This window comes from Danio rerio, chromosome 16, assembly GCF_049306965.1.
Source record: "Danio rerio strain Tuebingen ecotype United States chromosome 16, GRCz12tu, whole genome shotgun sequence".
Taxonomy (NCBI): Eukaryota; Metazoa; Chordata; class Actinopteri; order Cypriniformes; family Danionidae; genus Danio; species Danio rerio.
The window spans coordinates 20,010,664-20,025,844 of NC_133191.1; the positions used below are offsets into that span (position 1 = coordinate 20,010,664).

Below are 15,181 nucleotides of genomic sequence, written 5' to 3' on the forward strand. Positions count from 1 at the left end.
CTAAACCCAACTGACAGCAATCCAGAAAAATAAAAGCCCTCATCTGATTTTTACAACATTTTTAGATCTTACCATTTACCATTACTATTTTTAGTTCTTACCCTATTATTTACTTGTTTATTTTATTTTATTTTTTGCTTTGATGTTTTTGTTTTAACAGCTTTCCGGAACCATTCCTTCCCAAACTTGAACCCCGTCATCAACTTATTTCTGCGTCTCAAGACCACCAACGCATATGACGCAAAAAGAAACAGAAGCCGTCGGCGGTATCATACCGCCTGTAGTGTTCATTTTACAGAAAAAATGCAACCGTATGTAGCTCTGGCTACATAATTTGCAATCTCCAAAAATGTAGAGGGGGTACGTTTTCACAATGAACCTGTTTTGTATTATTCTGTCAAAAAATGGCATCAAACAGAACAGAAGACTCAAATACTGTAGAATGTAAACCTGACAAACTCACAGAAAGACCAAGTATTTGTCTTGCTGCAGCCCATCACAATTATTTATTGTCTGCTCTGAACAGTTTTCTTTTTAATGACCATAATAAGCAGCAATAACTTGTCGTATCAGGAAAACTCCCTGATCTCTGATAAAAAAAAAAATTGGACGAAACTGCATCTCTAACCAGTTGGACAAAATGTTTCTCATAGTCATCTCCAACACGAGAGACACCACATGACGTCAGAACCACTAATGCATTCGTGGAATAAATCAAATAACTCAGGCCGGGGTGCAAAAACAAACTGAATCATAATGATAAATTGAGAAAGACCACAAACTTGAAGCGGTTTCTCTCCTCTCTTTCAATCCGTTGAAGTCTCTCTTCTCTCTCCAGACGTCTCCGCTCTCTTTCAGCGTTCAGAGATTCTTGGTGCTGCCTGTAGGAGGAGGTCAACAATCCACCCAGAGTTGGCCTGGAACAATGTTATAAAAACAACCACAAATTTAGCTGAAACATCAGAAATGCGGTATCTACTTTAATTCAGAAATAAAAAGTTTATATAAACTGTAATAACATACTTAATTAACTAAATGTTTACACTCTGAAAAATGATGAGTTGCTCTTATCCAACATTGGGTCAAATGACAAAAAAAAAAAATAACCTAACCAAAAACATTGTGTTTGTCCAATGTCATAGTCTGGTGTGTCTGTGTTGTGTTCATTGTGTATTTATGTCATGTGATTCCCCATGGCCGAGTCAGAAACCACCCACTACTCAGTGGGTACTGCATTTGAATTTAAACGTACTAGTCCTCAGTGATGTACCTGCGTCATTTGCGTCGCTTTACTCCCATTCATGAATTCGCTCTCAGGCCATCATGGGATTGCGCAGCGTGCATGGGGTGCGCACTCCGGAATCTCGCCGGAAGTAGTAAGTCATCCGGGTACTTCTCGCATTCTGATATTTAAATTCTATGAATTCGGACATACTACTCGGCTCGCATACTGATTTTAGCGTACTATATAGTATGGAAGTATGCGGTTGCGGACGCAGCCCATGTGTTGTGTTCCAAGTGCTTTTGTTATGTCATGTGAGTTCTTTGTTCTGTTTTCCCGCCATTTGTTAATGTTCATTACTTCCACCTGTGTCACACCACTGTTTGTATTCTGTTTATTCATGTCTTGTTTATTTATATCCCTAAGTTTAGTTTATTTGTTGTCCGGTATTGTATTGTCACATCTCCATGTCCTGCCTGGGTTTTTGTAAATAAATGTTTTTGATAAAATATATAATATGTGTTTTTGGAATTTTTTTCCAAAGTAATTATAGTAATCAACATTTGAAATAGATACAAGACAAGAATGGGTGTTGTAGAAAGTTTTAGAGTAACTTTGATGAAAGGGGTTGATCCACTTCAAATGTTGGCTAAAGAAAACTGGTAAGAAATAATTCAGTTCTAAAAGTAAAATATCCTTGAGTAAGAGGGTGATTTGCAGGTGTAAGACACCTTAAGAATATTATGTCCTTTCAAAATATGCTTTAGATATCCTGTAATTTCTTTTATCAATAATCATAACCATTTTAGTGTCAAAAGTGTTACATTTGAAGATTCCTGTGAAACAAAGCCATGTGCGCATCAAAGATGAACAGTGGCTCACCTGTCGGCTTTACTGTCTGCAGATGGACCTCCTGAAGGACCGAAGCGGTTGTAGGGTGTGGAGAGGGCACTGGACACCCCAGATGACCTGCCGGGATATGTGCTTGCATTGCCATTGCTAAAGGAAACAGGAAAGAGAATTTACCAATCTTTAAGCAATAATCACAAATGGCACAATTTGTTTTGGTCTTTCAATTCTTAAATATAATTAATAAATAATAACACTTTAAGTAGCAATTCTCACCATTAAATAGTGGCTTAATAATAGGATATTAACAGCTTATTAGTACTTATAAATTACATATTCTGCATGAACATATCCTACATCCCCAACCCTACCTAAGACCTAAACCCAACTGCTACCTTTATAACTATTATTACAGTAAGCAGCAAATTAGTAGTTTACTGAGCGAAAAGTAGGGGAGGGCAGGGATGGAAGTACTGTACCATTTGTTCATAAACCTATTATTAAAAGATAATGTTTTTGACAGAAATATATTTTTGCTGTGGTTTCTAACTCTTAATTGTGGTCTTTCAATATCAGGTGGCATTTTTAACAAATAATTTCACTTTAAACAAAAATTGCACATTGTTACTTTTGACTCCATCAGTAGGGTCAAAGGTAACACGTGAGTGGGTCAAAAGTGACACAACAATAGTTGCTAGATTTATGAAATTAATCTTGTTTTTTTTTTTTTTATATTTTGTTATGACCTAGTTCATGTTAACGATGCAAAATTTTCACATTTTCCAAATATTTTGAATATGTTTCTTTATTATTGGCAATGTGCAATAATTTTTATAAAACACATGAATCAAAACACTGAAAACTCTGAGGAAATGAAAAATGAGGTCTGAATATTAGCCCTGAGACATAAATAACAGTGTTACTTTTGTCTCCACAGAAACTCTTGCTATTTAAATCTGATTACTATTCTCCTTATAGACTTCCATTCATACGCACGCGAATGCGTCAAGTTTCGTAGTTTAATGCATTGGAAAATTCAAGCTTGGTGAACTCTCAACTGCGAAATCGCATCACATAATTGCGTGAGACTAATCAAAGTTCAAAACATGACCTCTCTGGACAAAAATGTTAAATATCGACCAATCGCTAGCCTTTTTAAATGTCTAATCATCTTGTTTAATCCCACCCCATTTCGTATCACCATACAACAGAATTTTGCACGCACAAACTCTAATGTGACCACAGCATTACTTTTACACTGAAAAACTCAGACATTGCAAATTTAAGGACGTGTTATTTCACTAAATGACCTATAGATTGATCATTAGTATGATGCATGAAAAGAGAAACTCTTGTAATAAGGAAAAAATAACTTTTTGCACTCAAGAACTGAATTGTTATCACTTAATTTATAGGGGCTTATCAGTGGTTATCAGCTGACAGAAATGAGCCAGTAGGGACCTTCTGTACCTACTGGTAGGCTAAAAAGGCTTTTATCATCCATCCACTTGGTGAATCAGCTATACATCACATATGGTTGTGGTTGGAAGTTAACAAAAATTATTTCTATTTTTTATTAAACTTTTCATTAATTGTATTTTATTATCAGCTGCCCCTACCCCAACCCTAAACTCAACCATCACAGTAATGTAAAAACAGATCTGGAGTCTTCTTTAAGGCCTCTACTGGCCCATATATATCAGCTGATAACCACTGATAACACCCATTTAATGGAGTCATAACATTCAAAGTGGGTTTCTAGAAAGTTGCGTCATGTCATTGCTTTATTCCCCGCTCACCCCTAAGATTCAGTAGTTTATTAATAGTAAGAACTTTACCTTAAAATAAAGTGTGTTCTTTAATGTCATAGTGTAATAGTTGGGGTTTTAAAATGGCATACTTAACTATTAACTTAACAGTAAAAACATACAACATGGGTAACAAGGAAAGTGTAAAAATAAAGCCATACTCCAAATAAACCGTAATAAATGTATTGTTTGTTCATGTCACCATATATATGGTAACATTTTAAAATAATAGTCCTTTACTGTAAGCCAATGTCCCATTTTTAGGTGAACTTTCTCTTTAATTTTGCCTCAGGAAAAAAAAAAATCTTATGTAGGAAAAAAAACCTGCACTTCACTATTGTTTTGATGTTATTTGATGCCTGAAAATCCCTTCCATTTTTGACCCATATACACACACACAAACAAAACCGATTTGATTTGTGGAAATTTGTTGTCCTGAAGTCGACCTCTTAACAGCATAAAGCTGAAGTCTTGATTTATCCAAAATAACTAATGACCATCTTTTCTGTTCACTTCATTTATCACACATATCATCAGCTAATACACACAGCCAGGGGGGTGAAGCTATGATTCCAGATGATTTCATTTACTTTCTCCATCAGGACTGCAACACAGAGGCCAATGTGAAGCCACATACACACAAGCACACACAAACACATACAGGTGCTTGGCTGAATGCAGCTTTCACATCAGTGGGTGACAAAATAAACTCTTTTCCCTACATAAAGCAGACTGCCAGTTCAGATTGTCGACTGGAGATGTACGCGATATGACCTTGTATATGGAGGTATGATTGAAGACGTGTGGAGACTTGTTTCCCTGCGCAATCCCACATCTTTATTAAAAGAGTTCATTGACATACTGTCAGTCGCTCCTTAAACCTGCCTCCATCTTTGAATATGCTGTGATTCATTACAAACATTATCAGGGCTAGAACTGAGAGCTGGGAATGATTCCTGGCTTAATACCAGTGAAATAAACAGACACTGTTCTACTTTTCAAAGAGCACCTGAAAGAACAGAGAGTCAAACACACTTTAAAGGGTTAGTAATTGATTTAGAATTGCCAAATATAAGCCTGGTCTGCCAAAAATTTATTCCAGTGAGTAAAAAAAGAGGATTGATTGATATGGTTACAGCCAGCATTATCTGATTGAAATTAAATTAAATTAAATTAAATTAAATTAAATTCTTGATTTCAGAATACTAAAAAAAGATTGAAGGTTGATTTCATTGAAGGTTGACAGTATAAATATTAAAAACTATATATATTAATATAGCACATCAGGCCTCACAAATGGATTTGCAAATTTGCGTCTAACATGTTCCCTTACCTGCCACAAGAACTGCATGGTGTGTTTGGGTAACTAACATCTGACAAACTGCACAGAAGAGACAGAACATGAAGAGCAGTTAGAAGGGAACACATACATTATAGAAGGATTAGTCTGACTGGCAGTAAAAGCGAACAGAGGAAAAGTGAAGCAAATAAACAACTACAGTCACAATACAGACAGAAAGTAAATCAAAGCAGACGCCATTAGATAAATAGAGATTTTTTATATAGCCAAAAGCTAATAGAATGAAAACAAATAATTGCATGCTTTAAATGCATGCTATTGCCACTTAGTGTAATAATACAGTAGTTTTGAGTGAAAAAAAAAAAAAAAAACTTAATGCTAACCAGGGATGTGTTTCCATGCTACAATGTAACTTGCTGTTTAACAAAAATGTATTCTGTGTCTAACTAGTCAAGCTTACTGTTTCCAGAACAACTTTGATATCAACTTTGTACTTTTATTGCAAATGCCTTGTTTAAAGCATTAGTTAGAACTGTAATCAGTGATAATTTAAAATTAAATCATCGTTCTAGTTTAAATAATGAACATATAATGAAATAATGAGCTCACTCAACTTGTGGGTCTAAACCTAGTCATTGTATTTGTGTACATTTGATAGGCTTTATACAGTTGAAGACCTCTCTGAATTATTAGCCCGGTTTATTTTTTCCCTTAATTTCTGTTTAACAGATAATTTTTTCTAAAAAATAATAGTTTTAATAAGCCATTTCTAATAACTGATTTATTTTATCTTTGTTTTGAAGACAGTATATTATTTTACTTGATATTTTTCAAGACACTTCTTTACAACTTAAAGTGACATTTAAAGGCTTAACTAGGTTAACTAGGGCAGGGGTGGGCAAACTCGGTCCTGGAGGGCCGGTGTCCTGCACAGTTTAGCTCCAACCCTAATCAAACACACCTGCTTATAGATTTCTTGTGATCTTAAAGACACTGATTAGCATGTTCAGTTGTGTTTGACTAGTGTTGGAACAAAACTCTGCAGGGACACCGGCCCTCGAGGATCAAGTTTGCCCATCCCTAGGTTAGGGTAATTAGGCAAGTTACTGTATAATTATGGTTTGTTCTGTAGGCTATCAAAAATATATACTGTAGCTTCATTCATTCATTCATTTTCTTTTTGGCTTAGTCCCTTTTTATTAATCCGGGGTCGCCACAGAGGAATGATCTGCCAACTTAACCAGCATATGTTTTATACATACATATCAGCGGATGCCCTTCCAGCTGCAACCCATCACTGGGAAAATATATAGCTTAATGTAGCTAATAATTTTCACCTTAAATGTTTTTTTTTTTTTTTTTTAAATAGCTTTTACTCTAATCAAAATAAAACAAATAAGTCTTTTCCAGAAAGAAAAATATTAGCAGACATACTGTGAAAATTTCCTTACTCTGTTAAACATCATTTGGGAAATATATATAAGAAATCAAAGGGGAGCTAATAATCCTGACTTCAACTGTATATTGTTCTGTTTGTTCAAAGTGCTTTACACATTTGGGGGAATCACGTAAACTACTAGACTGCATGTGCCAGACCACACAATACACCCCAGCTTATTGGTGGAGGGGAGATGGTGTGAAGAAGCAGTTAGTAGACACAGGGTTGGTTATGAGACCAGTGTGCAAATCCGGCCAGGATGCCAACTCTTTTCAAAGAACATTCAGGGATATTTTTCTTACTGAACACAGGGAATGAGGACCTCATTTTAACGAGTATTCTGAAAGATGGTGATCACTGACAGTATACAGTTCTCATCACTATACTAGGGCACTACACTGTAAAAAATTATATGATTAATAACAACCGATTCACACGAGACTTCAGTGTCAACGCTCGTCAGCCAATGAAATTAGTCTTCAATCGGCTGAGCTGTTGTATTTGCAAAAGCAATTTGATTGGCTGACGCATGCGTTGCTGCTTGAAAAGTTGAGAAATTCCCAACTTCTGCAGCAAGCAACACCACTGAAACGGCACCAACAGATCCACAATGCAGTTCGGCAATGCCTGACGTAACCCATTCAAAGTGAATGGGAAGCGTTGACGCTGACGCCCAGTGTGAATAGGCCGTTAGTCCTGACAGCATATGTTTTAGGTCATTGTATCTTATTAAACTAAGTTAATCGTGTTCTAACCTAATTTTATAAGCAAGCAGTTTTAAACCAGTTTAACATAATAAAAGTTCAACAGACTCATAAGGTTCCCCCCACCCCCCAAAAAGACATCATATTCACACAGAATGCATTTTTTTTTCATTGCAATTTTAGAATTCCATTGCAACTTTCTATTGTTATTCAATTTAAACACAGATGTGTATTGCATGTATTAAAGCATAATATATGAATAATACACGTATTCATAGTCTCAGAATACTTTAAAAAAAAAAAAAAAAAGCTGTCTTTGATCCAATTTATAATCCACATGGGCTCCTCAAGCTGCCATGGTCTTAATGTCAGGCAAACATGCATATGACTTCGCAAAGCATTTTCAGCTTAATTCTCATGAAATGCAGACCCTACAGATAATGTCCAGAGTGAAATACAATTGCCCTTTTATATGTTACTTAATTTACAGGCTTCTCTTGGCTTTGTAGTGGTACAATGCATCAATGAAAGGCAGATGAGCTGTAAATGTCAGTAAAAGTTAGCATCCTTTAGGGAGTGTCTTGCACTACAGTGGCCAGTTCAGAGGGAAAAAAAGACTTTAGTTTATGAAACGTCATTTTGCATTGAAGAGTCAACATTAAATTCATAGAGTATAAAGATTTATCGGGCTATGATCATAGCGGTATCCATGTCTTATTTTATTGGGCTAAGGATTTGACAAATAACACAGGTTAAGCCACTAAATTGCACATGGCGATGAGTTAATACACTGTGAGTGTAGCTATTTGCAATGGTGTGCGTAGGCAATGCTCTCTTGGAATTAGGACCAAACAGACAGGGAGATGATCCTTTAGGTAAGGGTCTAACTCTATTCAAAAGGTTGATGGAACAGGCAAAACAATAAACCCTCGCCATTCACAGGAGATCCAGAGATCAAGCGAATTCTATGAAACACTTCCTACAATATAACAGTTTAACTACTGTGGTCAAGGTTGGATTTGAATTCATAAAAAAGACATGGGTTTCCTAAATTCAACTCTCAGTGATCTCATAACTTGACTTGTGGGGGTGAAAGTCATTCTCTGAATCAGACATGCAGCTTTGATTGGCTCTGTCCTAAACCTTGCAGCTTACATAGGCAACTCATGTTTTTAAAGACATCTTTCAAGACTACTTATCAGATTATGGCTTCAAACACTCTATAAAAGACAACAACTTCATTACCAGAAACTCACCCTTGAAGTGCAATTTAAAGAAATTCTTGAAACTGTTTGTGTTAACAGTAATGTAATGTAAAAACAAACTTTGAGCGATATGCAAGCAGACATACTAATAGACAGACCAACATATAGATTGATAGGTAAACTGTAAGGCTGTTAGAAAGATAGATCTGTAGATCAATAAATATATGGATAGGAGGAATGTCAAAATGAATTGTTTCTATTCATTATGGTTTTATTCAGTATGGTTTTAGTTATCATACCATAACTGGCTATGATGTACAAATGGTTTTCTGACATTCTTTGTCACGTTAGCATACTTTTGGTCGAAAGAGGTGAGCCACATGTGCAAGTAGCATACTATGGCGAGTGAGACAAGAGGCAAGTGTGAGTAGCATAGTATGACAAGTGTATGAGTGGCATACTATGGCAAGAGAGACAAAACGCAAAAGTAAGAAGCATACTATAAAGGAGGTGAGATTCATATACGACTACCATCAAATAATAAGAGAGGTGAGATGCGAGTGTATTTAAACAATTTTCATTCATTCATTCATTTTCTTTTCGGTTTAGTCCCTTTATTACTCTGGGGTCGCCACAGCGGAGTAAACTAACAACTTAATCAGCATGTTTTTACACAGCGGATGCCCTTCCAGCCGCAAACCATCTCTGGGAAACATCCACACACACACACTCATTCATACTAATACGCTACGGACAATTTAGATTACCACGGACAATTTAGCTTACCCAATTCACCTGTACCACATGTCTTTGGAAACCGGAGCACCCAGAGGAAACACACGCGAATGCAGGGAGAACATGCAAACTCCACACAGAAACGCCAACTGACCAAGCCATGGCTAGAACCAGCGACCTTCTTGCTGTGAGGCAACAGCACTACCTACTGTGCCACTGCATCATCTAAACAATTTCTAACTAATTTAAAAGTTTGAAATTTCACTGCTTATGAGTTTGCTGGGATAGTCTTTTAATAACATGCAAACTTTGGAATACACAAACCCCCAACAACCCACAAACCTCAGGGGTCTGTTCTTCGTACGTGGATTACTTAGTTAGCTGGATTTGGTTATTGATGAATTGACAAGATCCAGGATCGTTTCGTTCATCAAAACTGATCTGAGAGTTGTTGTCATAGCAACATTTCTGGTAGATCAAACCTGGTCGGGAGCAGGCTTATGTCCTATAAACAGTTATTAGATCAAGTCAGTTCAAGCAAAGATAATACTACAAGTATGTGCCGAATTCTGATATTTATATTTATTAATAAAACTTATGCAATCATCACCCCCGAAATGAAAGTACAAAGACTGCCAGCTGCAGGTGCAAAGAGAAAACCTATTGATATGAACAATTTAGACCGCTTTAGTACAATTTGTGTATGATAATAGAAATGCACAATGTGTCTTTTTTAAAAGCAGTAATACATTTATGCAGTCGTAAACATGTTTTGACAGTTGATATTTAACAAACTGTTTATTTTATGTAATTAAGCTCACATAAATAATTGAATATTAAACAGATGATGTCATTATGCTGCTGTGCCGTCAGCCAGTCGTTGCATTGCTGATCATGATTTTGAGGATCGATAGATCTGTCCTTCACAACACACGCATCGATCTCAGATCAGTTCATCCAGACATTTTAATCTGACTCGCGAACTTGTTTGAAGAACCAAACTAGCCAGAGATCAGTTATGAAAATGAACAGATCCAGGATCTGCCAAATCATCTTAGATCATTTAAGCGAGGTACGAAGAACGGACCCCAGGACTGGAACGATTTGTGGGTAAATGAAAGGATGAATGGTTGGATTGATGGATGGATGGACAGATAGATGTACAGACACAGACAGATAGATTTCTTCAAATCCCAATTCAATAAATTTTAGCACAATTTTCAAATCAACAAGTCTCAAATTCAAAATTCTGCACATTCCGGATTTCGGAATTGTTTAAACTCTTAAAGGTATTTGAGATTCTTTCTTAAAATTGAGTTCATTTCTCCAGCCAATTGTCTACTGGAGCAGCTTGTGTCAGGAAGGTGCATACAATCTATAACTATGCCGTTTATGTAGGCACAAGGCAGCTTACTAAGGTTTGAAACAGAGCCCATATGCACATGCGAGGAAACTTGTACTGTGAGTGGCGAGAATCTACTGCGTCTATCTGCACTACCTGCAGTGTTTGTCTGGATCTTGACCCTGTAGAGTGCCTACAAACACCTCGTCCAAATCCTCTGGGCAAGTATGAAGAAGGTTGGAAGAGAGAAGAGGGAGGACAGGGGATTGGGGCTCTTCGCCCGGGGAAGTGGAGGCTGAGGAGGTGACAGAGGAACCCTGGGATGGGACGGCTCCTAAAGATCTGACTGAAGACCAAGAAGACAGTCTGGGTGATAACGGGGGGACAAAATCGGGGGTAAAAGGAGGAGAGGACATTGGGGCCTTGTGGATAACCCTGATCCCAGACCTGTTCCGAGGTTTTTCTGCATTTTCTGTGTCAGCAGCATTTGGAATGAAGTTGACCATGCACCTTAAAGGCAAACACAAGCTAGAAGCGTCCTCTACTGTTGATGCCACACAGCTACAAATGACAGAATAACAGCAAAAAAATCTAGTAAATGATGGGGAACACCATGATATCATAAGAGACATTTATGTCAGAGAAGTCAAGGAAGAGATAGCATCTAAAAATGGATAAGGATCTACAAAATTGTCTAGTTTTAGGATTCTACACCAGGGGTTCTCAAACTCAGTAATGGAGGGCCGGTGTACCGCAAAGTTTAGTTCCAACCCCAATCAGACACACCAATCAGACATACCTGGGCTAGCTACTCAAAATTCTTACTAGGCTTTCTAGAAACATCCTAGCAGGTGTGTTGAGGTGAGTTGGAGTTAAAAATCTGCAAGGACACCGGACCTCCAGGATCGAGTGTGACAATCCCTGCTCTACACCCGGCAATCTTATTCTGCTAAAATACCTTCCAGATGCCTGTCTAGAAAGTGCTGCTTTCTGAAACTCTTCATCCTTTTCCTCCTCCTCTTCCTCATCCTCTCTGTAGCGAAAAGGAGGGTTGAGGGTTGCAAGGAGGAATGATTAAAGAAAGAAAAGGAAGAGCGGGAATGAAAGGAGATAACAAGAACAGGAACCTTCACCACATGCTCTGACTACAGACAAAATGGCACAGGAATAAACAATACAAAACATTTGTAGAAAGTGATTTCACGTTAACTGGTTAAATGTTTCAGATTTTTTTTAGATGATATAATGTCACATCAATACAACATAGAGGACAAACCACTGCAAATAATGCTGTCTTCACATGTTTGGAATCAGAATTATAGTAATTATGAGTTTCCAAGCTTAAAACTATATTATGTTCTACGTTATATTATGAGAAGTAAATATATAAATGAAACTACTGATACAGTGTGTATATATATATATATATATATATATATATATATATATATATATATATATATATATATATATATATATATATATATATATATATATTTTTTTTTTTTTTTTTTTTTGAATCTAAGAAGATTTTTGTTTTATATGCTGCTTCTAGAAGATGGGTAAGTATTGCTCCATCATTGTTTAAAGTAACTAATATATCATGCTTTAATATTCATACTAAACTGACACCGGTGCCAAATTGAATCGAACCATGACTTTTGTAAAGCACTACATCCCTAAAATAAAATAATCATTTGTTTGGTATTGTAATTGTTTTACACAGTGGAAACAGCATTTATTTAACAGTAGTTAAATAACAGTGTAGGCAATGTTTTACCATTTTTTCCAACTGCTTACACACATTTTAAAAACAATGCTAACTTTTTTTTAAAAATTACACACAATTCTCAAAACTGCACACACAAAATGCAAAATGCCTTACATTTTCTAAAAACACTGCATTCAAAATGCTATAAACATATCATAATGAAGCATTTGCATCAAATGACAAACACTTTGCTTTAGCATAAAAAATATCTACAGTTCAATATAATGTTTTACAGTGAAGCAGTGATTGGTTAGTGATCAGTAGGTCCACACGGAATCTGCTCACGCAGAATTCCGCAGAGCTCCACAGATTTTTAGCCCATCATTGATTTTGTTATTTACTTGTGGAAATGTGTGTACATGTATATTTATTCAGTATTTACATTTATTTCAATAATATTATTGACCCAATATGAAAATATTTATATGATTTATGCAGATTGTAGTTTGTACAGTAAAAAAAAGTCTTTTCTCTTTTATTGGTTATATTACACGAGAGACTTGCTTTGTTTACCAAATAAGTGGATCTAATTGGATTTGCATTGTAAACATTAAATAAATGTCAAAAAAGTATATCTTTTTTATTTCATATATTAAGTTTTTAGTTATGAATCTCCCAAAATCATGCATCCAATATGCATAAATCTGCAGATTTTTAACAAAATTATGCGCAGAAATAACAAACAAATGTCCGCAGATTCCATCTGGCCCTAGTGAACAGTAAAGAAAGTAGTGTCTCCACATTTCGGGAGTGTGTTTGTGTGACCTGCTGAATAAGTGTAGCATTTTTATTGGTTGTGTTTGAAAATAGAAATTAAGTAGCTTACATTTAGATTTTTGTGTTTTAGGTAGAGTTGTGTGTAGTGTTTTTAAAAAAAAATTGTTATGCAATTGAAAACAGCTGTTTGCTGTGTAGTTTTGCATTTTGAGTGAGATGTTTCAGAAATTGTGTGACATGAAAAGATTTTGTGAGGAGTTGGAAAAAAACTATAAATGGTGTTAAAATGATGTATTCAAAATATGTGGACTACTTCTTTTCAGCACATTTTGGCTTCAATAAGCCGTTTCCCTACTAAAAATTGGCAATGCCCCATTATTCCTATTCTTACAACAAGGAAGCACTTAAGCCTGACAAACTTGTAATTACAACTTCATTGAGAAGTATAACATTTCTAGTGTGAAAGCAGCATGAGTTTATGCTCAAAACAGACACTGCACACACAAGCTATGGCTTCAGAAGTAACAAAACAACAAGAGATTATTTTGTTTATTCACTTAACACAGCTTACTCCTAATTTACTTAAAAAAAAAAGTACTATCTATTTATTCACACTCACGTGGTTCCAAACCTTTATATGTCTTTTTAATTCTGTTGAAAAATATTTTGAAGAAAGCTGAAAATCTGTAACCATTGACGTCCATAAAAGACAAAACTTTCTATGGAATTCAGTGGTAACAGGTTTCCAGTTTTCTTCAAGTGATCTATTGTGAATGTCTGTGTGAGTGTTTGTGTGAGTGCGTGCGTGGGTGTTTGCATGTGTGTGTGTGTGTGTTTAACAAAAGAAATTAACTCATAAAAGTTTGAAACAAGTAAAGAGTGATTTTCTTTTACATTTTTGGACGAACATTTTTTTTTTTTTTACCTTTACAGCAATTAAAGACTCTGGATACTTGAAACACTTTGATAAATGTAACACTTTGGAAAGTGTTGTACATTTAACATTTGACACTGCAATTGTATTAAAACTTCCAAACTCTCAAAATATAAATCTCTTAATTCCTTAAAAACAATTAAATTGCTACAGAACCTCAGTCTTTCCCCCTTTCATAATTCCCATTCCTACTCATTTCCAGAACATACATATAATCCAATTTTTGTGTCACGGCACACTAGATGAGAACTTCTGAGTGACACAACCACTAATACAGCAAAACATTGAATCCATAAAAAGGGTCTCTCCTTCTCCCAGCAGACTGCTATGTATTACTAATATGGAAAACACTGCACTTCAAAGCCTTTTCTAATTTCCGTGGTAGGAGATCTAACAGACTTCAACATCAAATGACTGACAGGGATCAATTCAACTATCTGTCAAGCAAACCGCTCCAAGAAATATCACTACCAACAGATCCTGCCATCAATAATCTGAAGTATAAGCCGTCTCTGCGGCTTTACAAAGGAACGAGAGTGATGTGAGGCTTTTGTTGTCATTTTATTGATTCCTACTTTTCTGGCCAATGAGCAGTTTTCAGATGGTCAAATGCTCTTTAATGTTATAGTTTACTATGGAGTTGTGCAAACTTGCAAAATTGGTAAGAAGATTTAAAAATACATTTTACAAAATATGACATGAAAATAAAATTGTATTAGTATTTCCATAAAAAAAAACACATAATAATATATTTCTTAAAAAAATGCAAGATGAGGTAAAATATATATTTTTATTTCATAATATTGTGCAGTGCATTTCACTGTCGCCTCAAAGTATCTGGTTCGAGCCTCGAATGGGTCAGTTGGCATATTTGTGTGGAGTTTCCCCCACAGTTCAAAGACATGTTACAGCTGAATTGAATAAACTCAATTAGCTGAAGTGTATGTGTGTGAATGAGTGTATGCAGAAGTTTCCCAGTACTGGGTTGCAGCTGGAAGGGCATCTGCTGTGTAAAACATACAGTATGTTGGATAACTTGGCGGTTCATTCCGTTGTGGTGACTCCTGATGAATAAAGGGACTAAGCCAAAGGAAAATCAGTGAATGAATAAATGATTAAATAAATGTTAATGAATAAGAATTCATTGATTTTAATG

The 15,181-nt window shown here is 35.8% G+C and overlaps 2 protein-coding genes across 20 annotated transcripts in view; both read right to left on the minus strand.

The window, feature by feature from the left end:
- Positions 1–15,181, minus strand: part of LOC141378071 (uncharacterized) — a 502,199-nt gene that overhangs the window by 263,327 nt on the left and 223,691 nt on the right. The window lies entirely within an intron of this gene.
- fhod3b (formin homology 2 domain containing 3b) overlaps positions 1–15,181 on the minus strand; it is a 352,315-nt gene that overhangs the window by 60,648 nt on the left and 276,486 nt on the right. For 4 of the 19 annotated variants that reach the window (XM_073925421.1, XM_021466892.3, XM_073925426.1 and 1 more), the window contains 4 exons: positions 11,562–11,636; positions 5,213–5,260; positions 2,105–2,221; positions 783–917 (listed from right to left, as the gene is read on the minus strand). In XM_073925421.1, the coding sequence (XP_073781522.1) occupies positions 783–917; positions 2,105–2,221; positions 5,213–5,260; positions 11,562–11,636 (375 nt within the window). Of the gene's footprint in view, positions 1–782; positions 918–2,104; positions 2,222–5,212; positions 5,261–10,759; positions 11,165–11,561; positions 11,637–15,181 lie in introns of all 19 variants that reach the window. The other 15 variants (XM_073925423.1, XM_021466893.3, XM_073925431.1 and 12 more) reach the window with 4 other exon arrangements.